The 27,272-nt window shown below is 38.4% G+C and overlaps 1 protein-coding gene and 1 long non-coding RNA gene across 3 annotated transcripts in view; one reads left to right on the top strand and one right to left on the bottom strand.

Annotated features, from left to right (window-relative positions):
• The window catches only part of ipo11 (importin 11), a 132,687-nt gene that overhangs the window by 14,821 nt on the left and 90,594 nt on the right, over window positions 1-27,272 (bottom strand). The window contains exons 23-29 of the mRNA XM_085425826.1: window positions 26,255-26,334; window positions 26,048-26,128; window positions 25,300-25,395; window positions 24,798-24,911; window positions 24,217-24,338; window positions 20,064-20,159; window positions 18,586-18,670 (exon numbers count right to left, since the gene is read on the bottom strand). Of these exons, the coding sequence (XP_085281952.1) occupies window positions 18,586-18,670; window positions 20,064-20,159; window positions 24,217-24,338; window positions 24,798-24,911; window positions 25,300-25,395; window positions 26,048-26,128; window positions 26,255-26,334 (674 nt within the window). The remainder of the gene's footprint in view (window positions 1-18,585; window positions 18,671-20,063; window positions 20,160-24,216; window positions 24,339-24,797; window positions 24,912-25,299; window positions 25,396-26,047; window positions 26,129-26,254; window positions 26,335-27,272) is intronic.
• On the top strand, window positions 4,413-7,019 carry LOC146657612 (uncharacterized). 2 transcript variants are annotated; one of them, XR_014914079.1, is made up of 4 exons: window positions 4,413-4,495; window positions 4,958-5,038; window positions 5,417-5,512; window positions 6,275-7,019. It is a non-coding gene; the product is annotated as an uncharacterized LOC146657612 (long non-coding RNA). The 2 variants fall into 2 exon arrangements; XR_014914078.1 differs by lacking the exon at window positions 4,958-5,038 and having other exon boundaries at window positions 4,434-4,495.

Genomic DNA, 27,272 nt, shown 5'->3' with positions numbered 1-27,272 from the left:
GCAATATCGTAATTAGTACTGTACTAAAGGGCCTAATGTAAGAGTTCCTCAGCATTCTGTCATACAGGTGCATACTAGAAAATGTGTAGCTTAAACAGGCATGAGACTCAACATTTAAATCATTATTGTGTGATTTTTCAGAAAATCAAAGGATTTGAAGAGCAACTCCGAAGAAAACAGTAATAACAATGGCCCGCTAACATGCTCTACCAAAAATTGTGCTTTGGTGTGTATCTGACGGACGAAAGCCAAACCAGTTCCACACCACTGAAGTTGCAGCATTTTTACAAACCAATTCTGGTTCATCTGTTTCATTCAACGATCCACTTTCGCCTCTCTCATTCTTCGTCGCCGCCAGGCTTTTTCTGCCATGTGCGTATGAAAACAAAGGCACTGCGCATGCGTGTCTTACCCATATTCTATCGCGATATTTCTTTTTCCTATCATTGCCTAACATTATACCGGTATTACCACGAACGGTATGATATGGCCCAGCCCTACTAGCAGGATCAGAAAAACATTTCTTTTTAGTGCTCTAAGCAGAAGGCCATGAATTAGAGGAATCTTTGAACCAGGGCTTTGAGTGACAAGCTTGGTCAAACAGTGATATGAGACATCCTGTCTGAAATCTGGTGTGCCATCTGGTATGCACTAAAAGACCAACTTCTGCATTTGTAAGATGGCACTAAGAGGGGAAAGATGCAGTCAGCAACTTTTTCTGTTTAAAACTTTGTAAAATGTCATTAATTGAGGAAGCGCACAGAATAACAAATCACCCAGACCAAAGTTGAGTATTTACAAGGAACTTTTTCTCTTAAGTGGTTGTAGGCTTCTCACATGCATGGAAAACAACAAATATTTGTATTATTGTTATTACCGCTACCGAAGGAGGTATTTGATGTTTGTTTTTTTTAATCGTGTTGCCTTAAAAAACAGTTTTTCTTTATCAGTGTGTTTTGCTTCATGTTCTGTATTACCCTGCGAACAAATTTAAGTGTAATATCACCAGTGTTGGGACTAATGAGTTATTAAATAACGCGTTACAGTAACTACGTTATTATTGTGGTAACGAGCACGGTAACTAGTTATTATGCCAAAATCAGGAACGCGTTACTCGTTACTGGGATTTAGATAGGGTCGTTACTCGTTACTTCGTGTGGTGGCATCGCGGAGCTTCCACAGATTCAGTAACATTAGCAAGTGGTGGAGGCCAGCAGGTGGATGAAGGAAAAAGGAGGCAAGAGGAGAGACCCGAGGCGGCCGCCGGTCCAAGTGTGAACTGAACTTCAGGTAAGAAGTTATGACCTGCAGTCTCTCTGGGTCAGATATAAACCAAGTTTAGGTGGAGTTTATTTTCGTTATGCTGACTTTTTCCGTACTGCGTGATAGCTAGCTTGACGGAGTTTCTACACAGCTGGGTGGGTGCTATGACACTGATGTTGAACTTTATTTTGTTCATAAGTTATTAGAGTTGCCAATCGTCCCGTCTGGTATTCAGAGAAAATATTACGCGTTTCTTATTGAGGTGAAAAGGAACAGTTTGTCCCGTAATTCAGCTACAATGGAAAAGGCACAAAGCTGGAGTTATTCTGTGTTTACGCTGCACAGCTGCCCCTTCTTCTTTCATTCTCCCCCCTCCCTCACCTGTTGCTACTTCAATCATGAAAACTGATCAGTGATCAGCTGATCGTCTCTCTTGTTTATCGCTCACTTTGCGCCGAAAGAGGAAACCAGCGGATGTCGCGCTAAACAACAGCAGCACGTTTAAGCTTGATCAGCTGTTGTAAGAATTTATTTAATATTAATATTAAGTGCATATTAGAGCATGAGGGTGGGAATGGATGTTTGTATATGTGTGTGCCTGTATGTCTGTGTCTATATGTCAGGTTGGGTATCAGACGCCACCTCTCTGGGGACATCTCAGGCCCTCCAAGGTTTGGAGGCCTATCTCCACCCACCACCACTTCCCCTGCCAGTGGCGGACTCCCTCAGGTATCGGTGCGTTGATGGTTCTTTGTGTGTGGGGGTGGGCGTCCGGGTACACACCGGCTCACTCCTTGACGGCCGCTTATCGGGGCCTGGAGCCTGGGACTCGCTCGGGCCACTTCGGAGGTGGGGTGCCCCCGGCCTCTCGGCCTGGGGCTCGGTCACTCAGGCACAGCTGGCTGCCGGCGGAGCTCACGGGCGCGTCACTGCAACTCCCCCTGGCTTCTGCTCCGCGGCTGCTGAGTGAGCCCTCATCTGGGACTCTCCTCAGCTCTTACTGGGACAGTGGCGCGGCTGCCCCTCTGTTGGCCTTCCTTGGTCTCTTGTGTTCTGGGGGCCTCTGGATGTCTGGAGTTTTGATCTCCTCCATACCTGCTTCATACCCTGGAGGACGGGGCTGTGGCCCCCCCACACTCCCTAGCAGATCGTTACATGGAGAAACCTTTGGAATGCAAGCATGCTGATCCACACAGGTATGCACACGGGTGTACACACGGGTATTCACAGACGCGGACTACAGCTTTCTTGGCTGCTGCCTCAAAGCACATTGTGCGCTGTCTATCTTGCGTGCTGCACAATATCGTTTGTTATTTAGTAACTACTGCTAGCTAGTTTATTGTGATGGTGCCATTTTTTTTTTTTTACTATGTTGCTCTTTGTTGTTTGCTTTCTCTTCTGTTTTTTTTCTCCATACAGGTGACCCAGGTGTTTTGTTTTTTTTTGTTTTGTTTTTTTTTCTGTCTTCCCCCCCTTCTCACCGTCTCTTCTCCCCTTTGGTTTTCTTTCTCTCCCTCTTTCTTTCTCCCTGTCCTGTCCCGTTTGTAGCAACTGAAAATAAAATAAATTCATAATTATAATAAAGGTCAATCAAATGGACCAATATGGCAAGGCCATAATGATCCACTTGGTAAAATAAATCCGCTTGGCATCTTTCTTGGCCTTAAGACAACAATTCTGATGGCTAAAGATCCAAACGGGACACAAAAAAAAAAAAAAAAAAAAAAAAAAAAAAAAAAAAAAAAAAAAAAAAAAAAAAAAAAAAAGAATTTATTTAATATTACCGTATTTCCCGGACTACAAAGCGCACCTGTATATTAGCCGCACAAGCTAAAATCAGGGGAAAATCCTGTTTTGTACATACATTAGCCGCACCTGACTAAAAGCTGCAGGTGTTTCAATGTTGACTTATCATATGTAAGAGAATATGCACAAAGGGAATTGTCAGGAAAGAGATGGCTGTTTGGAGACATCACTTTTATTAATATTTTGAAAAACAAGTTATGGGTACATATTTGCATAACTTTTTAGGTATATGTACAAGTAGCGGTAATTACAAGTACGAAACATGTACTGTGCTTCATAAATGAGTAACAAATGTAGTACATAACAATAACCTACAGCACACCAGAAAAATAGATTCGGACTACCTTTTAGGCTCAGGTGCAGCGACACGGCTTTAACAAGAAGAAAAGTCAGTCATTCACCACCATCTTCCCCAGTGTCGAATGTCACTTTCAAAACCAAAGAAATCCTCGTTGTCAGTGTCAGAGTCGAACACCCTCTGAAGGGCCGTGGCGGTGTCCTCCTCTCCATCATGCAGCAGTCCAGCCCTTTGAAATCCGTTGGTGATCATGGATGTTTTCACACTTTTCCACGCTGTCAGAATCCACCGGTGGAGTTGAGCACAACTTGCCTTTCGCAAGTTTATGGCCGCTTGTCATCCACGCCTCCCACTGAACGTGTAGCGCTACTTTGAAGTTTGTTTTTCGCGCTACTTGTACGGCACTATGTTGCCTGGCGGATGGACATGTGACCAACATACTACTCTTGAACCCCGATGTGTGTCCGATCACATGCCCTTCTGCCAGGCAACGTAGTGCCGTACAATAGCGGAACAAATAAAACAAATCGTCTTACGATATGACAAAAATCATGGACAATCCATAGAAAAGCCGCACCTGACTAAAAGCCGCAGGGTTCAAAGCTTGTGCAAAAAGTAGCGGCTTATAGCCCGACAATTACGGTAATTTCTAGTATCAGCTGATGTTTGCTGGAGCCACAGCTGTAAACCTGCTGGTCATGATGTCGGTTTGGATGTGTGATGAGAGGGAAACATGAAGATGAAACCAGGAGATGTCCTTACTGAATCATCAGAGCTGAACAGGTGATGGAGAAACAGGTTTATCTTTTACACTGTAAACCCCAACAGTCTACCTGACTTATAAAGTTTGTGGATATAACAATTAAAATTCCTCACAAAGTTGAAACAACTTAAAACTTTTCTGTTCGGTTAACGATTCAAACAGTTATAATTGTACATGGCTTAGAAGTTAAGAGTAAATACTGCTTTCTTAATTATGATTTTTGAGTAAATGTTTTTTTCCGAGCTCCGCATGTGGACGTCATGACGTCATGACGTCTTCTCTCTAACCTGAACGACGTTGACAGAAAATTCTGTTCAATATGGCTGCCCTTCTCGAGCGACTGGAGAACACATTTGGAGAAACTTGTAAGTAAAACTGAACCTTCGTTATGTTTATTTTTTCCGTAAAAAAGCAAGTATATTAATATGTTGCAGCCAATAACTTGTTTTCGAATGCGCTGTTGTGTTAAAAAGCACAGACCCAGGTGGTGAATAGTTGTTCGCGGTTGTTCGCGCTCTTTTTCAAACATAGATTATGTCGTCAGTTTTACAGTTTTAACCGATTAAAACACAGTTTTACGAAGAATCACACATAAAGAAAGGGTCTTAGTGATATTTTAACGACCCCTTGCCAACGCAAGAAAGTTGGCGTTTTTACAACAGCAGCCTCATTGTTCGGCAGGTTTTTTTCTTTTCTTCTCATTAGCATCATTCAAAAGTGACTTAGCTAGCAGTGGCAACTTCTATCTAAAACAATTGAAATATAGCAAGGTGTTGTATATTTAGTGTGCTGATAAGGTTTTCAATATTTTTATTTTTTCTTCCAAGGCTGAAGGCCAAAGACAAAAAGACAGAAGAAAAAAAAAAATTCAGACTGCAATTAATTTCAGGTGGAGACAGTAAACACAGGTGAGTTGAAAGATCTATTGAAGAAACCATTCATTAAGTCCCTTAAGGTGAAGATTTCATATATTGATAATGATAAAATTAACACAAATTAAAAGTTTCACTGATAAACACACAATTTTTCCTTGCTTTGAACCCCATGTTCTATATAGATCACAGCTCTGATCTGGAGAACACTATTTTAAAATACTGTGTAGGGTTTTTGTCAAATGATTAAGAAACATACTCTCTGTCACAAGAGACAGAAAGGTTGTATCTTAAAAGAAAAGTCTCCAAAATTTAGTAGAGTCTGATGTCATGCAGTTTCATAAACATGTATTCTCCCCAAAGAATGACACCTGAAAACTTTGCGTTAAATGAACTTTTCTTTTCCCTTTTTAGGAGGCGCCTGATATCAACGTGAAACGCACTGCAGTACTTCGTGCCCTTCCTGTATACCTGCGGGAGGAGGACCCAGAATTCTTTTAGACATGTAATGTAAGTGTATTTTTGCATTACTTAAATTCTGCCAGTAAGATAAAATGCTATGGATTTTTTTAAATACAATTTAATACCCTAGCAGCTACCAAATTGTACAAACAAAATACCCTCTCTGTAGAAAACCCACACACACACAGGTCAGGAGCAGGGCACAGGCGTATCACAGCACTATGGCTATGCTGCAGGTGGCCCAAAAACCAGGCTGAAGTCAAGATTTAGTTTCTTTTTGAGATAAAGTCATGAAATAAAAAATTACTTTTTTTTTTAGAAAAATAATAAAAATACAAATTATGTAATGCAAGAAGCTAACACGTTAATGTACATTTTTCAAAAAAAGTAGAGTACCCTAACTCGTTACAAAGTAACCCACTACACTGCTGAATGTTTTGCTAGATTACAGGTCATGCTTGTCACATTCTCTCAAACCAACCTTACTTATTTAATTGGGGCGATCGTGGCTCAAGAGTTGGGAGTTCGCCTTGTAATCAGAAGGTTGCCGGTTCGAGCCCTGGCTCCGACAGTCTCGGTCGTTGTGTCCTTGGGCAAGACACTTCACCCGTTGCCTACTGGTGGTGGTCAGAGGGCCCGCTGGTGCCAGTGTCCGGCAGCCTCGCCTCTGTCAGTGCGCCCCAGGGTGGCTGTGGCTACAATGTAGCTGCCATCACCAGTGTGTGAATGGGTGTGAATGTCTGGATGACTGAATGTGTAAAGCGCTATACAAATACAGGCCATTTACCATTGATACTGTGTCTATTCCAGGCGGACGCATTGGATGAGTCGACCCTCATTGACACTCCAGTTGCCCTTCTCACAGTGGTTACCGACGGCGCTTCCCAGTCCAGTCCATTTTACTTCCTCAAGCATGGCTGTTTTGGTGAAAGGCGACTAGGTGATGCGTGATATTCCCAGATTTGCAAATGCATTTGCTTTATTGTTTGGCTTGATCTATGCTCTGCATTTAGACTACCCCAGGAAGCTGGTTCACACATTTGCCTTAGTCCAAAATATCTTCATGGGGCTTGATGACGGCAAACCCCTGAAACCCCTGCCTACATGCTCTTAAGGAATATAAGGCAATGTTTGTTAGGACACGCACTCTGTTACTGAGCACTTTGTTTGAAGCACTTTAAGCACTTTAAGTTTACTACAGGCTTTGGGTGGATTTAACTCCATCAGTTTACCTAATTTTCCTATACTTGACTGCCTTATCTGGTTATTTGGAAGCTGATCATCTTTGTACCCATTTTAAAAAATTGTTTTTCATTTCTATTTAAAAAAAAGTGATTAGTATTTGACTTTTTGTTTTGCATTTTTGTGTATTTTGAGAAAGATGCAATTAGGACTGATGTCGTCCTTTGTGAGTTTATAAAAAGATAAATGTTCTACACAGAATTTATAATGCTCACTTTATGGTGCCGATGTCCATGTTAGTTGTTTTATAAAAACATTTGTGATGTTTTTAAATTTTCATGAAAAAATGTTAAATAAACAAAATGTAAAGTAACTGAATTTCCGTACTTTTTTTTTTTTAGTAGTCTACACTCACAACATATCTTTTAATTAATAATCAGATAATTTGAGTTTAGGTTGTAATATAATTGCATTGTGTTGCATCAAAATAATAAACTACAAGAAACACAAAAATATTGAAATTAAAGTATACAGTCTTTGAGTAAAGCTCAATTAATAAAATATAAAATATAATTTAAAATTTTTAGGTTAACAATAAATACAAATTTTGAGTACCCCATACTTAGAAGATATGAGTTTTTGTACTTAAATCTTTTGAGGTAATCAGTTTCCACAAAAGTTTTAAGTTCAGTCAACTTGTTCGGGTTTACAGTGTAGGTGACATGAATGAGTTGAAATTATGAACTGTTTCCGAGAGACAAATAACACCAGGATCCTTTTCTAAGTAGCTGACAGCTGGTAACTGTGCAGGGGCGGGTCTAGCAAAGTGTTGCCAGGGGTCCATGTAGGGCATTAACAGGGAGAGGGGGGCACAAAGAAATACTTTTCTTTCTTATTCTCATTTAAAATGTCTCTCTTTTAAAAAATAATTATCTGAATCTTACAACAAACGATTGATAGATTGATGCATATATACCATCAAAACAGTGTACATCACTGTCACAACAGTGTTTATTTTCATTCAAAGGCTTTATGATTTTTCCTATAATGGTGGGCCAGTGTCTAGTCAAAATGCCCGGGACGATTTTTTTTGTCCCAGTCCAGCCCTGTATGCAGCTCATCTGCAGTCTGGTGTTGCCTACATCTTCCTATTCAGAAGGCAGAATTTCCGAGTTCTGAGTACAATCGAAAGCACCACGACTGCAGTTTTTGTGTTGGATGTAAAAGGTGCACATGACGCTGTGACGTAGGCTAGAATCATGGCAGCAGTCAATGACTGTCCAGGCGTGGGATTTCTCTCGTGGAAATATGCACATTATCTTTTCCTTTCTATTGGTAGGTGGCACAGTGCACTTGTGGCACGTAAGCAAGCTAGAAGACTGGCAAAGTTATGGAAGCAACACATTAACAAGAGAATTCTGAGTAAAACCAAAGTTACTTTCCCTAGTAACTAGTTACTTTGAAAGTAACGAGTAACTTGAAGTAACTGAGTTACTTTTGAGAGAAGTAACTAGTAATGTAACTAAGTTACTATTTTAAAGTAACTTACCCTACACTGAATATCACATATGTCTAGTTTAATCTCCTAGGACCTGGGTCCACATATGTGGATATCACATTTTGGGTTGTCTAGACCAGAATACTAAATTTTGCTCTACAAGGGCCTGATATCCACTTACGAGGACATTACACTGCCACTGTTCTATCGAAATCTAAAGCAAATATCCTCATGTGTGGATCTGATTTTTCTCAGAAACAAAAATAAGGTTAAAACAAAAAAAATCACGTTCTTTGTTTTTACATTCATAAGGTCCCAATCAGCCCAAATAGCAAAGAGAAATTAAAAATGCATGCCATGAAAGAGTTCGGGTCTCAGGAGGTTAAACATCACCTTTTTTTTTTCTTTTTTTTTTTTAAATCCCACTAGAGCTCAATTCAAAGTTTTTAAAAAAGCACACTAGTGTTTCTAATAAAGCCTTTGTTGTGACAAATAATCTTCAAAATCGAGCTAATTGTTTAAGATGCCTGCAAACTATCTAAGGAGAATGTGCTACACTGTACCAGACACTTCATACTTAGACCGTGCCCTTTTAACAGCATCTGTTGTGCCATTACCCATCTTAAAATTGTAGCTTGTGACAGAAAGTATTACATTATAATGGACAGTCTATTCCTCAATTCCAGCTTCACACATAATGGCAGCATGATTTTGTTAGCAGCATCATGCTGTAAATCCCCCATTCACTTTATTCAGTGTTCACTCCATAGCTTAACAATCTTTAAATAATTTGTAAAACACTCAAAACAGCTACTCTATTCACAGATCATACTGTGTATACAGTATACTAGATCCATAAGTGCTGTGCTTTAGCTAGCAGAGGGCAAAACATAGTATCTGTCACATTATACTGAGGGCCTTTGCATTTAATTAACGTCATTGTGTTAAAATTTGCTAAAATACACAAGATGACACTCGCAAGATAGTCGTCAATGAATAAGCATTCATGGAACTAAACGGCTAAATTATTATTTTTAAAAAAAAAAAGATAATTTATATATTGGTTCCCTTTCTTTAAAGCTTTTTAAAAGGATTAAAAGGAGGACTTTTTAATACTTCTAAGAAAATCTTCTACAGTCAAAGACTAGTACCCGTTCACATCACCAAATATTGCGTTTCCTCACTTCGGATGCTCTGTTAGACCTTTAGTGCAGCCACCTTCAGTTGCTGGTTGTTTGTGGGGTTTTCTGCATTCATTTCAGTCTTCAGGAACTGAAAGGCGTGCTCTATTGGGTTGAGATCAGATGGCTGACTTAGCCACTGCCGAACATTCAATTTCTTTGCCTTTTAAACTTGTTTTGGGTAATTATTTTCATTGTGAAGTGCTGTTCTGTTTTGCTGTATTTGGCTCAGTCTGAGCAGCGAATATAGACCTGTACACTTCATAATTCACCCTACTTGTATCAGTCATATTATCAATAAACATTAGTGACCGGCTTCCACTGACAGCATAGTGCATTTAAAAAAGTATCAGTTTCTACAGAAAGCTACAAGTGAGAGAGGCAAAGAAGGCAGAATGGCAAATTAGGAAAAAAGATTTAGAGCAGTAAAATCATCAATTAAAATAATAAAAATAAGAATTACAATTGCATATAAAAATAAAAGAAGAAAAAATGAATAAACAGCCAGAGTTCTTTGCATAGCATAGCATTAACATGGTGATTGGTGAGAAAAGTGCAATAGTGTGAATTACACTGTATTGTTCTCATACCAACCAATCAAAATCATAGAGATTTGTTAGCGCTGTAATGAGCCATATGCAGAATGAATAAGCTTTTCACTGGTAATTAAGATACATAATGATCGATTTTACAAGTGAATTGTCAGAGCAAAGATCAATTATCCTCATTATTTGAATCAGACTAATTAACTCCCAATAAATGCAGAGAGCTGACAGGTTTAAATACTCAACATGCTTTTGGGTGCATCATCTGATTAGCAGAGCTGAAATGTAAAAACAAAGACTGGCAGAGATGTCATAGGGCAAAATCATTCTAATGTTCCCTGTGGTGCATGCATAACGTCATAATATCTGGCTTCTCTTTTTAAGAGCACGGTCTTATTAAAATGTTAAAATGGAGTAGAGTCATCAGTATGCCAACACTAATGATAACTGTTTAGCACTAGTCTAACAGGGATCTGCGAATCCTTTAAAGTCCTGAATAGCATTACAGATGTAAATCATGCTGTCAGATTTGATCTCTGCTGAGGTTGAAAATTTGTGTATTTATGCTGCAAATGCACGAGGTCAGACCTCTTGATCTAATTAGAGTGATTAAAAAAAAAGTCTGTTCAGCCCAAATATGATGGCATTTATGTTTGTTTCATGCATCATTTATAAGAAACATTACAGGTAGCTCATGGATGAAAAAATCTCATGTTTTTATCTGCTGTTTTAGCCTCATTAGTCGAGCAGAAGCTTGTGTGGATATCTAAGAAACTGATTTAATGCAAGTCATGGAAATGGAGGTAAACTGCCTTCTGGTTACCTTCCTAATGCTTCTCATTTTCTCTGTGACATTCAGCTGAGTGTCACAATAGAAGACATATCAAATGTTTAAAATAAGACATTTGACTGTTTCACAAAAGATTCATGAAATAGTGAACTAGGTCATGGCAGCAACATGCTGGAAAAAGGCCGGGACAGGGGGTAAAAATAAGTGGTACTAAACAGACACCACTGGAGGAAAAATTTGAAACATTTTGCCACTAATTAGGTTAACTGGCAACAGATCAGTAACAAGATTGTATACATATAGATAGCATCTTAGAAACGCAGTTTTCTTCAGAAGTAAAGATGTGCATTGGTTCACCAATCGGAAAAAGAAAAAAAAATCTCAACACTGGACGCTCATGATCTTCAGGTCCTCAGCACTCAATTAAAAACAATGAGCCTATGCAGTGATTTTTTTTAATCACTGCATAGGCTAAGAAGAGAAGGAAATCATTGTGTGTGTGCCAACCGCAAATGCAAGTCAAAGCTCTACCATGCAAAGAATAAGTAATATGTGAAAATGACCCAGAAATGCAGTCATCTCTGACAAAACTGATTAAAAATGCACTGAGGCAAAGTGGGAAATTGTTCTGTGGGCAGATGGATCAAAATTTGAAATCCACTGTAGAAAACATGGACGCTGTACCTCTGATGGTATGGGGGCACTATCAGCAACATGTGGTCCGATCCAGATGTCTTGCATATTTCAGCAAGATACTGCTAAACCACATACTGCATGGCTTTGGGGTTGCAGATCAATCTGTATATTTACTTTAACTTACCAATAATAACTTACTCTAGTCAACTATCCAAACAGAACACAATGACAGCATTCCGAGTACTGCCTTACAGACACAATGCAATATTCTGCATATGTCTCGATAAGCCTATTAGCTTTTCTATATCGCTTGCCAATTAAAAAAACAAAAACAAACTGCAATCATGTCAACTCCGACTACTCTCATGGACAATAAAGCTGGGAACCGACAGAGATGAAAACTAATTTTGATAACTCTGTATGTCTTAGGCAGTACAAAGGAAAATCTTTATATCTTGTGCTACAAAATAACAGAGGTCTATTATTCAACAAAACCAAATTATGCTGACACCAATGGTCTGCTTGAGAACAGGAGCAATAATAAAGCAAGAATGACAAGTCTTCATTACTAATGCTTTGTGTGACTCAGAGTGAATTGATAACACACTGAAACTCATTTCCTATAAATATATACCTCTGGAAGACCTTTGGAGGCAAGTTGATTGTTCTTTAAAATGAAATAATGAAAAACCGTTGAATGACAAGATCAATTCAAAGATTCATTGGTAGCTCATCAAAGCTTTAAATAATACTTTTGGTTAACTCTGAGAAATGAAAACCTGTAATGTGAATTTTAAATGCACCAACTTTCTTAATTTATCATCTTAATAACTCAAGCATGTTTAATTAAATTTTTATTTAAGGAGCCAAATTAGTTACTTGGCTAATCTGCACAAAATAAGAAAACGTTCAATATTAATAAGTATTCTCTTGAAAAACTGTTTTATATTCATTTTGAGCAATACCAACCACAGTGCAACAATGTGATAGGAATATTTTTTCCTTATCTACGATTTTAAACCACGCTGGACAATATGTCAAACTCCATACACTTTAAAATTGGCAGACTTTAGCTAATTCAATTTTTCGCCTATTTTGTCAAACATAACAAAACAAAACAAAAAACAAACACCAACTACATTTTCTCAAAAATGGCAATTTGAAAAAATAAGTAAAGAAAGAAAGAAAGAAGCCTGTATGCCAACTTGCTGTCCCACATCTGAGTATGACAAACTGGCATTGGCTAAATCTGAAGGTGTTTTTTGTAAAGCAAAATCTTTTGTTTTGGTACAAAGATGCAATGAATGCTTCTTACCTAAATACAATATATACAATTTTATTTCTATTTATGAATGTAATTGCATTTGTGTAACAACATTCAGGTAGAGCTGCAGTCAAACTTCTGCTGGCCCGAGATTGACTGTAGCATTGTCACTTTTCACATTCATAGAACAACTTTGAAAATAATTGTTATATCACTATCATTTTTACCAAACCCTTCCAATACCAACTCCAGAATAACGCGGTACTGAAGATCAACTCATTAGCCTAATAGCCTGGAACAAAAATCTCATCAGTTACACATCTTGAGCAAATGCTATAAATGACTAAACCTAGCATTCTGTTCAAATAAATCGAAATTACATCAAACAAAACATTTGCTGTACTCCTCAGTAAAGCACACCACATGAGACTTCGAAAATGAGGATATGTAGCTGGTGTGAACCTGGGATGCTACAACGCAGCTGTCATATAATTACCCATAAGAAGTAATGTGCATAGTGATATGTGGAGTCCAATTCCAAGAGCTGTGATGTCCAACATCAATTTTTCACACCGGGGGGGGGGGGGGGGGTGTCAGGGGTCTGTTACAAATGGGGGGGGGGGGGGAGTGGAATGTGGAAAACATGCAGGGGAACAGGTTTTCCGAGACTATGCAACATGTAACTCTTATTGTGGCCTCCTGTGTGTGTGTGTGTGTGTGTGTGTGTGTGTGTGTGTGTGTGTGTGTGTGTGTGTGTGTGTGTGTAAGTGAACACACTTAAAGAAAAAAAGAAAAAATTAACTTCGCCAACTTTTCTTTTAGTAATGTTATGTGTGTAGTATCCCAGATTCTCTAACTCTGTGCTTTCCCTATAACAAGTCCTATTTAATTGTACTGTAACTGGGTCACAATTTTTTTGGCAAATCATGTAGTCTGAAAAAAACAGAAGAAACAAAAACAAAGAAAAAGAAAAATATGAATAAAGTAGCAAACAGAGCATTTCCTTACGTCCCTTGTCCATTTCTCGAGGTCAGAGCTATTTTGGCAGTAGGAGAGGAAGCTACACAAATTAATGTTGCGGCTCATTAGTGTACACATTCCTTCCTTAGCAATTACTATTGATTTGCCCTTGAGAAAGGTACCTGCCTACAACACACACTATTACAAATAGTACAAGGGTTGCTTATTTAAGCAGTCCATAAAGATGGAAATTAAACCTTGTGGTATTTTGCTATGTAAATAGGTATTGAATTTTTTTTTTCCAGTTCTATGGTCCAAACACTACAATGGAGGCAAATGGAATTTTATTTGCATTGCTCAAAGTATTCAATCGAGTGTGACCTTCCTGGATCACTATTCAGTGACTAGGTTTGGAAAACAGCCAGCTCACTATATACCTACTTATTGCTGTAGATTTGTTTGCAAGAGGGCAGACGTATTTTTTACTTTTATGTTGTAGTTCAATCAGTAATTGACATTTACTTACATAAATGCAGCACAATAACCTTTATGTGTGCTGTGCACATACATTAGCGTAGTGTAGTTTAAAAAAAAAAAAATAGACGAGAGAGAGTAATTGGGCTCAAGTGTGTGTGTGCCCCCATAACACAACAAACAGAACCCATGTCATTAGTACCCACTGGACTAAGTCTTTGATGTTGCCTATCCTTCTTGTTGTTTGATGGTACTGGCCTTGTAGATGAAGCACAGGAATCAAATAATGCATTATGAACAGAAGCCAAAACACAGCAGCAGTTAGCTTAGTCTGGTTGTCTAGAATACATGTTCGCCCATGAAATCTGAGTAAGTCCAAGGTTCCATCAGTAAGAGTTGATCTCAATGAAATTTAACTTCGTTGTGTGTTGCAAGTGATCCCAGTTTCCAAAGTGACAGGTCCACTGGGTGAGTTATTAGGCCGATAGGGCTGGAAACAACTATGGATTTTTTTCCTTGCCCATCGGGATTTGTTAACATATAGAAGGCCGGTACACCGCTGATAAATGCAAGATAATGCAAGATATTTAGGTTTGGTAAACATATTGGCTGCCTGACAAAATAAGAGAGTTTAAAATAATTTTTAATGTTTCTCTGGGTTTTTAATGTGAAACGTTTTCATTTTTATATGCATTAAAAAGTCATAAATTAGTAAATGAGTTATACTTTTAATGTAAAAAATACAACGGGTTCAGTTAGTTTTGCTCACTTTGTCAGTACAGGTAATAAATTGGGTCTTCCTGAACTAAATGGCAAGCAATACATTAAGGATCGGTAGAATCAGTAGGAGATGAAGAGATGGCAGGAGCAAGATTTGTTGTTATAGTCTTGTGCATGTGAAAGAAAGAAGAAGGAAGTCAGAATACAAGTGTGTAAATGTGAGGAAGACAGGTGGAAAGGTGAACAAGCAAGGAGTAGATATAGTGAATGCTGATGAGTTTAAATACCTGGAGTCAACCACCCAAAGCAATGCACGGCATATAAGAGGGATGAAGAAGAGAGTGTGGAGTGGGTGGAAACAAGTGTCAGGGGTGATTTGTGACAGAAAGACAGCAACAAGAGTGAAAGAGAAGGTTTGCAAGGCAGCGGTGAGATCTGCTATGATATATGGTTGGAGACAGTGGCAGTAACAAAAAACAAAACTGTGAATCCGTGTTTGGAAGCAGCTAAATGTAATTTGACAAGACAAAACAAAACACCAAACCAATACCTGCAGGCAGATGTTAAATGGCTAACTATACTATAATGTATAAAGACAGATAAATAGCAAAAAGATGTGAGAAGAAACACCATTTAGCAAAAAATAATAGTTACAAAAATGAGATGAGATAACTGTAATGTTCTTTAATTATTCACTCATTTTTTATATTTAATCTTTAGCATTTCCACAATAGTATATTCATTAAATTATTCCTTTTAAGAGACACTGCTGACATTTCCCTTAGTTCGCTAATAGTCATCACCAAGCTCAAGTACTGAAACTTTCACTTTCTATAATGGGCTGACAGGGGCTGGTGTGAAATCAAGGGTCCCCTGCACTGACAGCAATCAGTCCAATCGAGACGCTTCATGATTGTGATTTGCTTCAATGAAGAATGAGGAACCCCTATAAATAACAAAAATTACAATACGACTGGTCCTGCCATTTACTTCTATACTATCCAGTTTGAATTCTAATCTCACTCTCCATGGGAGATCAATTTAGGTGTGATAGTCCAAGTCAGAAGTCCAATTTTTATTCGCACTCTGCCCCTGTGCGGTGACTACTTTAGAGAAGTACAAAGCTTGACTACATTGCTCAAAGTCTCTTTTTCAGGCACTTTGAAAATTAAGAAAATAAACAGAGTTCTTTTCATCCACATAAAAAGGTAATGACTCAAACATAAGCTCAAAAGTCCAAGGAAAAGAAAAAAGAAAACTAAGAAAAAAACTAAAGTAATTATTTTGTTTAAAGAAAATACTTGTCTATATCTGCTTGAAGAATTACTTAATCTTCCTTCCTGGTAAACAGGACTAATCCTAAGCCAACTCTCATCTCTTTGTATTGTTTCCAAAGAGAGACTGACTTCTTTTTCACTCATTTCCAATCCAGTCTTGTACCTTACCATTTTTATAGAAATATTTTTTTCTTTATTTGTTACTGTGATCACTCAGGTGATCCCAATAACCCCTACTCAACACTGTTTTTGAATTATTCAAGCACAAAAAGGCGCCTAACAATTGGATGAACCAGCGTTGTCTCTAAACAATTTTAGATTGTATCACTAGCCTCAAAAACCACGTTTGTTCCCATTTCTTTAGATTAATCTATAAAAATGCTAAACATATGAATTTGACAGTCATCAAATAAATTTTTTTCACCAACAGAGTAATTCTCAAAGAACTGTTGGCTGAAAACTTCTATTTTAGCATGGTGTGCAGTTTGCATCTAGGAAAATTAAGGAAACTGGACAAGTGGAGAATAAAAGATGAAGTGGCAGACCTAAAAAACTATAGTTTTTATCTGAAGTTTTTATCAGTATCTGAAGAAGAAACCAGATAATATACAGAATGAAAAATCTAGCAAAACAGGAGAGTTCAGGCTGTGTTGAATAAATGTGTTCATACCAAATATCAACTTTTAAGCGCGTTAGAATTGCTACAATAGAAGTCTGCTTTTCCCTTATAAACTCCATTTCCATGTCCTGCATAGCTCCACATGTTTAAACAGGTGCAGAACTTTTCGTTTTTCTTAACAGAATAGAGAAATAAGGGATGTTTCAAGACTTTTTCACTATACTGCAAGAAACACTAGAAAATGTGTCAGTGGTTTAACAAAACAGAACTCATTCTGCATTATATATTTTCCTGTAATTAACTGACAGCCACTGTGATAAATCAACACTCAGTATATGGTATTGGAAAGCAAATTTATCTGCAAAGGTTTTCTATGCAAAATGGTCTCAATCAATTTCTTTTAATGTACTTTATTAAAAAAAACATTTTATTCAAAAGGGAAAATTCTAAATTAAGGGCTAAATTTAGGAAAACATGACTATCCACACGCCTGCACAGGGTGGCAGGAGGAGAGATTCCACCTCTCTATCGGACTTCAGTTCCAATAAAACATGCATGGAGGTGTGTTCAGATCTATTTGGGCCTGCTTCACCTCCTCCACTACCTCAAGCTTCTTCATCTCTAGAGATGTGACATTTCATGTCTTAAGTGCCAGTATCCAGGGCTTCTACCCGTACCTGCACGGCACTGTTTATGCGGCACTGACCCAAACAAACCCCTATGCTACCCAGTGATGCAGATGGCAGACATATGAAGCAGCTTCTGATGAAAGCTGGAAAAAATAAATTCACTCAGAAGTGGACCTGAAACATAATCAAGCCACATGGAGATAACGATTTTAAATTTCAGCAAAAAAATTATGGTTTTTCACATTAGCTGATCACTGATTTTCAATGTCAACTGATGAGAAAGAACATGAGAGAGAAAACAATGTAAAAAAAATAAATAAAAATAAAATAATAATAATAATGATACCTGTGTCTCACAAGATCTTTGAGACCAGCAGAAAAATATAGACATTTATGCACATTTCTGTTTCATACAGATGCAGACACAGTTGCTAAAAAGTGTCACTAGTCTCCTTTCTCATCAACTTATGCCTCACATAGAAAAGTCCATCATGCAGGCACTCCGATTGCTTGCACACATGTATTCATGCACGTCTCCAAGCACACACACTCACAAACATTAAAAAGCAGAGAGAGGTGCGACTTTAAGTCTTCTCTCCTCTCTTCCCTGGAGCAAAAAGTCAGGGTCTGGGCTGAGGTGATAAGTGCACTGGGATGCTGCCAAGCAAATAGCACGCACACACATGCAAAGAAAAGTAAAACAAGAATATAAATATAGCTATATTTACTCAAACACAAATAAAATCCCATTTGTACAAAAAAAAAAATGTAATTTTGCCTAAGCACACATTTAGAGAAGACCACTGATACCAACAATATAGCTAAACAATAGTGTGAATGAGTGAAGCAATTCGTGAACTTTCACAGTGTAAAGTGGTACAGGAAGCATCCTCAGAGGATGCATGCTCATACATACATGCACCACTTAATTGGTGTACATCTCCCACCTAGGGGCCACATATGGGTACTCACTGACATTCATGCTTATCTAAAGACTTGCAGGAGGCTTTGAGCTTGCTTTGAACTGCTGTCTGACAACATACTACATAAAGTGACCGTTTTCCTTTTCGCTGCCTGGAATGAACCCTTTATGCTCTTCTCTGCATCTACTCTATGAGTTCCAGAGTGGCATAAACTATCACAAGAACAGATGGGTTTTTTTTAAATTCACGGGACACAGAAAGACACTCTGATAAACAGACAATTAAACTCAAAACAATAAGAAATAAATTCATTATTAAAGTTATTTGTCTATTATCCAGTAATGGAAATGAAACAAGAGAAAAACTGATTTAAAGATTTCAAAATTAGATCTGTACCGTGTATGAATTACACATTTCACTCACCAGTTTCTTCCTCTTGTCCTGCTCAGTTGGTGGCTCCTCATCATCACTCAGCTTGGGCTCTTCAAAATGGCTCATCAGCATGCAGCTGCAAACACAATAATATTCAACTCAATATTAATAACCGCAAATAAACCTACACAGTAGGAGACAATTTCAGAACAGGCAGCATGCATACACAGGCACTCCAAATGCTGAACCCTCTGGCACCCCTTTTTTCCTGAATGCTATTAATATTGGTTCATCTGCATGCAGAGAGAATTACAAGTAAAACCTTTGTGCACAGTATACAGTCTGTGTATGGTCTTTTATTTCCTTTGTCCTTACTTAAGCCTTATTGTGAGTAGAGATAAGGTGGGGGGGTCCTGAATGTCACACTGTGATTGTGGTGCGTAGCTACTGATAACTCGTGATCAGAAATTTTAACTCTATTCCACCTAAACCAATGACATTCAAAGTGACAAAAGTTAATTAACTCACAATTCTGGGTAGACAAAAATGCAGACTAGTAAATGGTAACTCTTCTGGGCACGTCATTAAAGAAGCTACAGTCAACATCTTGTACTGTTAACACTGAAAAACTGTAGCATGCCAAATTGACTATGTTATTTTACTGAAATTCATTCATGGCCGTAAGGACTTCTCATTTCACACTATGCAAGAACAATTCTAAACCACTCACGAAAACACAGGTCTGTTCGTTTAAAAGTTTACGTAATTCCAAAATAAAAGGGGAATGATTGTATTACTCACTGTTTTCTGTCTCAGCTGACTGCATTTATAAACAGCAAACAACGCTCAGAGGAATATGTTCATCTACAAATATATTACTGCTCGTGTCACACCCAACAGGGACCCAAAACGATTCAACATATCACTGGCAAACAAACGCATACAGTAGACTTTGCTCCCAGCTTTTCAGTTCATTTCACACCATTAGATCTTAGTATGGTGCTGAGCATCTTTCACAGCAGTGAATAGGTGTCTATGTTTGGTGAACATCTGCTAAGAAACTGCTGAGAAAGAGACCAAAAATATTGAAATATGTAGAGGAGGTTCAAAGTGTAAGGAGCGCTGTACTCAGTAACTTTTCCCACAGTGAGAAAGTGATGGTAACTCAGACACGGGCATTACTGTGAGGCTTTATCAAGGTGCAAATACAACCAAGTCAATCTCTCATTTGCTTTCCTTGTTTTCCCTGTAGTGAGCCGCTGCCCCCATGAAATTAATTTTTATCTCAAAATATTTCTTCTGAGGTTTGCATTTGATAAATTCCAACTTCAGCATCGCATCTGCATTTGTAGTGCTTCAAGCACTTTTGGGCGTCTTCATTCATTATGCATGAGTTTTGTCAAAATTACAAACTCCATTCATTTGTGAAAAAAAATGATGGGAAGGTTTGGACTGTATAATTTCCACGTTTATAAGCACAGTTTTTTTCTGCTCTTCATTTGTCAGGGGAAAAAAATATGAATACTTACTCTTTGAAAGTGCCCGTTTCAGGATCTTCTGTCATTACATCATGTAATGCCTCAACACAAATGTTGACGATGCCACAGAACTTGTCCTGAATCACGCTGATAACAGAGAACAAAGCTTCATTACTCATGCTGATCTCACCATCGCTTTTGACATCATCAGTACATTTTCACTGGAAAAAAAAAATGGGACAGTGTTATTTTGCTTTTACTTTATTAGTTACACAACAAAGCCTTATCATGTTGTCCACACAGTTCTCCAGAGGAAACAATTTTTTCACATTATATGCATTTCATATGGGCAAAATTCATAGTAATTCTATCTTACAATAAAAACTAGCCCAGTTGCTACTTCTAGATAAGACTATCTATCAACTATCCTATCTGATTATTGGTTCACAGTTATCACTTATATCACTATGTCTGTATTTCTACATTAAAAGATATATTGTATCATAACAGCCATTTGAAGAGCCTCTAGTTGAACTACTCCGTTCCTAAAACTAGCAATTAAACTCCAGAGTTTAAAACCCCTTTACATATAAAGCATTTAGAGACCAATCACACAACTACTACATGACTCCAACAGAAAATTTTATATCTCATGAGTTCACACTTGCTTGTAGTTCCTTAGTTTCCAAAATAACAATTCACTACCATGTACCCAAGACACTGTAAGATTAGGCCTAAACTCTCAAGTCTCATATAATTTAGCATGGTTTGCTGAAACAGCCTCTTCCTGACTCACTTCACTCTTAATGCACTCATAAGCCATTATCGATTTAACACTCATTAACTGTGTCTTCTCTTTCAGTTTGTGTTTTTTTCACTCTGTTGTCATTTGTTGCCTGCCATTCTGCAGATATATCTGGCTGCAGAGGTGTATTTTCCCAGTCCTCACTTACCAGCCCGGCCAACCTGTCAATAGCCTGTCGTATTGTTTCTCCTATTTCTACACTTTTCACTTTAAAATCACCCCAGTCGGTTGTAACAAATGAGAGTCCTCCCAGAGCCTGGTTCTCTTGGCGCTTTACTTCTGTTAAAAGGGAATGATTACTCCCGACTTTTAGAAAGTCTTTACTTAAAGTGTATCGTCTTGTTTATCTCTGTAATACTGTTAGGTCTTGACCCTTCTATCTAAAGTGCCCTGAGATAAGTGACTGGCACTTTGGGCTATATAAATATAACTGACATCAACAACCTTTAAAAATAATATAGTTTATGAAACCCAACCACACAAGCTTGGAGACTTGCCACAGTCACTGGTGAACTATTTGAGTGAGTCTCAGTGGTTAGTGGTAGTGGAAAGAATATACTTGGGGGGTTTTTCTCCCCTACATCAACAAGAATGAGAAAACAGGGAAGGAAGTGTTAGTGTGAGTGAGTATAGGCACTGATACATCAACTGTTCCTTCTTCTGTCAGTTCATATTCTCAGCCAGGTAGACCCAAGGCAATGCTACATAAAGTTCACTAAGCATTAGGACAAGCCATAACCTGGAAAATCAGAATGAAAGAAGTAAGTATACACAGATGTGTCCCTTATTTTGTAAGTGTGGCAATTTTACACATACACATGGTACCAAATCAGACTAAATATTGATATCAGTGCTAAATAATCTGAAATGTGCTCAATTACCTAGTCACCATAATATTAATTAGGAAATAAAGATTACTGGCCTGATGGTTTAGGCAACTCTCGCACACACACAAAATCATATCTAGCAGTGGCTCTACAGTTGATCCTTTTGGTAAAATATACCTACCAATATCCTGGGAGGGTAAAATAAAATCACTAAACATATGTGCCCCTGGTTATGAATAACAGTCTTAAATTGGTGGCCATGGCAACAACTGGAAATAGGCTTTGCCTTTAAGATCATTTTAACATGTCTGTCAATTCTAATTCTATCAACCAAAAACAACTCCCAAGTGAAAAACTAATAGCTGATTAGTGGTGCTGCTCAGTGCCTGTCATTTAAATCACCCTTAAGTGAAAAACTTCACAGTGATTACATGATGGCTTGCATGCCAAAACAAACTATTTACAAACTAGTTCGCAGAGATCTTTGAGAAGTAGTCACTACTCTGTCACAGTAAATCCCATTCACTTTTCTTTCCCCTAGTGATTTCTTTCTTGTAAATCATATATAACATATTACATATATAACACCAGCCACGTTATTAGGTATCCTTTGCTAGTGCTGGGTTCAACACCTCTTGCCTTCTCAGAACTGCTTAAATTCTTTGTAGCATAGATTAACTAAGGTGCTATAAACATTCCTCAGAGATTTTGGGCCATAGAGAGATGACAGCATCAGAGAGTCGCTACAGACTTGTTGGCTGACTATCCATGATGCAAATGTCCTGTTTCACCGCTTCCCATTGAGATCTTTGAGTTTCCCAAGAAAACATCCCCCAAACCATTATATTACCGCTAGCATCTTCAACTGTTGATCCATGGCAGGCCAGAACCAGGTTTTTAAAATTCTGACCGTCCCATCTGAATGTTACAGTAGAAATTAAGACTCATCAGACCAGGCAACTTTCCTCCGGTCTCAAAATTTGATGAACTGCAATCTGTATTCTCAGTTTCCCGTTCCAAACTGATAGGAGCAGTGTCTTTTGTGGTCTTCTGCTGCTCTTGCCTGTAATAAGTGGTTGCTTGAGTCATTGTTGCCTTCCTATCAACTCGAAGCAGTTTGGCCATTCTCTTCTGACCTCTTGCATCAACAAGGCATTTGTCACTTGATATTTTCTCTTATTCTCTGAAAAACCCACACATGGTTATGTGGGAAAATCCTAGTAGATCAGCAGTTTCTGAAACACTGGGACTAGCCTATCTGGCATAAAAAGTCACTTAAAGTTAGGGGAAAAGCTGCAAAATTGGCTAATTTTTTATTTTATTTTATTTTTTTTAAAGGAACTTCACCATAAATTCCATTTTGGAACCAATGAGTAAAGCTACAAAGCCTAAGTACCAAAAACTGTAGTACCCTGAATGGTATGGAGAGAAATTTGACTGCAAAATGCTGCAAAAGCATCCGATATGATCCACGAGTGTAAACCAAGATTTGTGAGCTAAACTTAATGAGTTGTGAGTAAATGATTAGCATTTATTCAGCTTTATGATGTACGTATTTGCAAAACAGTTTTACGTGTGGTCAGATTGCTTCATATTTGTGCTTGGATTGAACCGCATGCTTGTGAGTCCTCATAAGTTACATACAAATCATTGAACACAACAGTAAATCTTAGTTTATGCTTGTGGATCTTATCGTACGCATTTGCAACATCTTTGAGGCAAATTTCTATCCAAAGAATGGCCTGCTCCAAAAGCAAGTAAATCTCTACAGGCTTTCATATGAAAATGCTCAACGTTACATCGGGGGGGGGGGGGGGGGGGGGGGGGGGGAATTAAGGTGACAGCTTAATAGAAAAAAACAAAAACAATTAAAAAAAAAAAAGACGGCTTGCACATATAAACATGTATCATTACCATCATCCTTCTGTCAGTACGGCACAGAAAATGTTCAAGTTCAATGTAAGAGGGCTGGTACTCTGTGTCTGTAAGCACGTATCCACGTATTTATCTCTTCATTTATCATAGCGAGAGGTGTTGCCCAGAAAGTGTTTACGGTCGGGACAATAATCCACCAGAAGAAGAGAGACATAAACAAATGTGTTTCATGCTTTGGCTAAAGGATGATGAATTACAGATTTAAGTAACATCGCTTACTATAGCTTGTGACATTAAGTCTTAAAAAGAGATGGAAAGTCGTTTCATTTCTGACAATATATTCTCGCCCCCATATGCAAGTCTGAAAACCCAGCTGTCTGCATTGGCCTGTATAAGGTGTGTATATCAGTATCCGCATTTGTGGTGCTCGGCTGACATATAATTGGCACCCAGAGTGTTAAAGCAGGCGCCCGTTAAGCTGTTGTGCTGTTCTGCATTTTATGGCTGTAAGGAGAAATATATACAGGATAATTTCACCACCTATATCCGTAATGATGAACAAGAGTCTACTAAATAATTTTCCAAGAACATCATTACTTTCCCCCTGTTGTGCCCTAAAGTCAGCTATGCAGTTCAACCCACTTTTCATGAGCTTAAAGCAAAATCAACACAAAAAGAATTCAAAAATGATTCTCACCTGTTGTCAGAAGGCAGGAGGGAAAGCAGAGCCAGCGACGACAGCTTCCTCCTCTCAGGCTGAGTGATGTTGTCCATTCGGTCAACCCACATCTCTATAACATTGCCCAACAACTGGTCCATCTGATGAGCGGAGAAAAGGAGGAAGAGAAATAAGGAGGACAGAAAAAAGGGTTATTAAAAAAAAAAAAAAAAAAAAAGAGCAGCAGCAATTTGTACGGAGATGCGTCTCAACCTTCGCTATATTTCTGATTAAACTTCCTGTCTTGTCCTCTGTGGTGAGAAAAAACGAGCATAGTATGATGAGAGACAACTTAGAGAGGAACATCTTTGCATTTATTCAGATTAAGGCTGCAATCTCAGAACTAGGCACAATTAATTTCTTTGCTCAGAGTTTCACAGTAGAGGAGGACAACATTTTAGGGCTTGAAAATGTTACCATTTGCAATTCCTTGGCTCATTACTTTCAGCCTCGTTCACACTGATTCCCTTTTAACAGGCACTTTGCATTTATGTCTCCCACAGACATTCATCGAGTCTGTGCTGAGGAGAGAGAAATGAAGGGCAGACATCAAACCTCACCTCCTGGTTACACTCAGAAGCCATTTGACTTAGCAAAGACGAGAAAAAACTGAAGTTCTGGAGCAGGACACGACCCATGATGCCCAGGTAGGTGGACATCACCACGGGATATCTCTGTAGATCATAGACACGCAATCATGCATACAGATGATGAAAAATAACCACGCATAAATGGTTTTACATAAAACACGAGTCATTAAGCTTGATAAGAGGGAAAAGATGGACCCACTGACACAGCAGAATCCTGTGAATGTGTAACCTTTAACTGAGCTGACTTATCAGTAATTGCCACTATACAGTCTTTGAAGAATTCATTTCAAGTGACAGTAAAGGACAAATTAGAAGAAGGGCCGGGACTATTAACACTTAAGAAAGAACTGAAACCTTAAAAGACAAATTTAAGGTTAAATATGTGGTGAATAATGAAAAACATATTTTTACAGGTTCCTCCTTTTACACAGTTCCAGCGTAGATTCGAGCAAGATGCAAAGGTAAAACTCACCTCACCATCCACAATACCTCTGAAGACAGCTGGCAGCAGGGGCTGAAACATGTGGGCTCCCAGCATGGGGCTAACCTTTAAAGCTATCTCTACCACCTGCAGGGACACAGGGCGAGGAAGGATGAAGGGCGACCCTCAGAGGGTGGAGTAAGCAAAAGGAGCAGAGAGAAACTGACAGGAAAATCTCAGGAGGAAGCCAGAAAAGGAGCACAAAGGGTCAGCCACATAAAAATGTAAAGAAACTTCTGTCATTATGGGAAAATCCCTCTTTTTATAGATGGTACAGTACGCGAAAGACGCAGCGTTTTTACATTTTGTATTACTTTCCCAAGAAAACTAAATGCTGCTTCTTGTATTCATAATCAAAGACGGTGATGCTGCAGGTAAGAGGGTCTAGAGTGAGCAGTTTGATATTCCTTATGTGCCATTTCTCAAATTCTTTTATTAGTAATGAGAAGTCATAGCTCCTCTTGCATTATAATGGGGTGTCAGTTAATAAGCAGCAGTGCTTGCGCAGTTTGTGTGAGTAAATGTTTATGTGTCTCCTTTTACTGGATATAATGGTGCTTTCAGCGCACCTGCTCTTCAGTGGCCACACAGGCACAACAACCTCTCACAGTGGCTGAACTCAAAAGCAATGAAAAATAAATCCAGACAATAAAAGAGAACGAGACACAATCAGCTGTGATTTTGGAAAAACAACATCTACGTGACTTGACTTTTTGTGAGAGGGGAGGAATGGGAGTACCTTGAGCACCTGCACCCGCCCTTCATTTGTGATGTCTTTCAGCAGGTCACAAAACGATCGACACAAGGATTCTGCGTAGTTCTGGGGAGGGAATAATCGGGGTAGATGGTTCAGTTCTGTAAAAACTTATGCAGATCAGCATGCCAACATGTATTATGACAATATAAGAGTTATGTGAAGTCCAAGTGTTCTTTTGTTGTGTCTCACCTGCAGAAACTCTGTAGCTGACAAATATATGTAGCCATTAACAATGTGGAAGCAGGTACGCAGGTTCTCAGAGCTCAGCTCTAAAACAGAAATGTAAATGTTGCACTTTACAAATTGGACAACAGGTAATTTTTGGAGCATTGCATAACAAACAGAGGGATCAAAGACACTGCGAGAATATGGTTTTTGTTTCTAAATAATCTGAGGTGATACTGCTGAGTGAGACTCTTAATTCAGTTCAGTTTTATTTATATAGCACCAAATAACAGATGCCTCAAGGTGTGACTGGCAAAGACCCTACAATAGCACAATATTTGCTGTGGTTTTCTCTATATTGTGGGGTCTTACAGTATAAAGCAATATAAAGCACTCTGAGGTGACCATTTTTGTGATTTGGTGCTAACAGAATTTTTGTGTATCTGTGTGCATGTTTAAGTAACTATGTTTCTCTGTAAAGTAACATCTGGCAATAGCAAAGAAGCAAAGCATTCAGCCATCTCAGGTATAATAGTAAAAAAAAATCATAATTATAAAAATTAAATTAAAAAACAACTTTATAATAATACAATTAATCTAATTTATTATTTTAGAATAATTTAAATTTCTATAAATAAATGTGCTGTAGCCCATGCCCCCACTTTAGACTCAAATCTGCTTGCTGCAAGTATCACTGGAACAACAAGTGGGATTGCTGCAGTCAGCTTTCAGCGAGCTACCCAATTCAAGCAGTGTATTAACAGTTCATTTTATTTTGACTTCTGTAGCTTTATTGTAGATTTTTGCTGATTAAAACAAAATGTAGCTGCTTCCATTCAACATTAAGTTCGCTTTTCTTAATGTTGAAGCTTGCTGAATAGGTGGTTTGAGTAAGGACTCCCGCTAGCTTTTTCCCAGTAAAGTTTGTAATGATGGTTACAGTAGCAGGCACTGCTGTTTTAAATACTACAAACACACTTTGTTTCACTACACCTGAGCTAACCAGTTTGGAAATGGCTCTGCATCTTTGCTGTTCACCCTC

Source organism: Rhamphochromis longiceps, linkage group LG12, assembly GCF_057381845.1.
Source record: "Rhamphochromis longiceps isolate RC_006_pf linkage group LG12, R_longiceps_female_GT1.1, whole genome shotgun sequence".
NCBI lineage: Eukaryota > Metazoa > Chordata > Actinopteri > Cichliformes > Cichlidae > Rhamphochromis > Rhamphochromis longiceps.
This window is presented reverse-complemented; position numbering and strand designations above follow the sequence as displayed.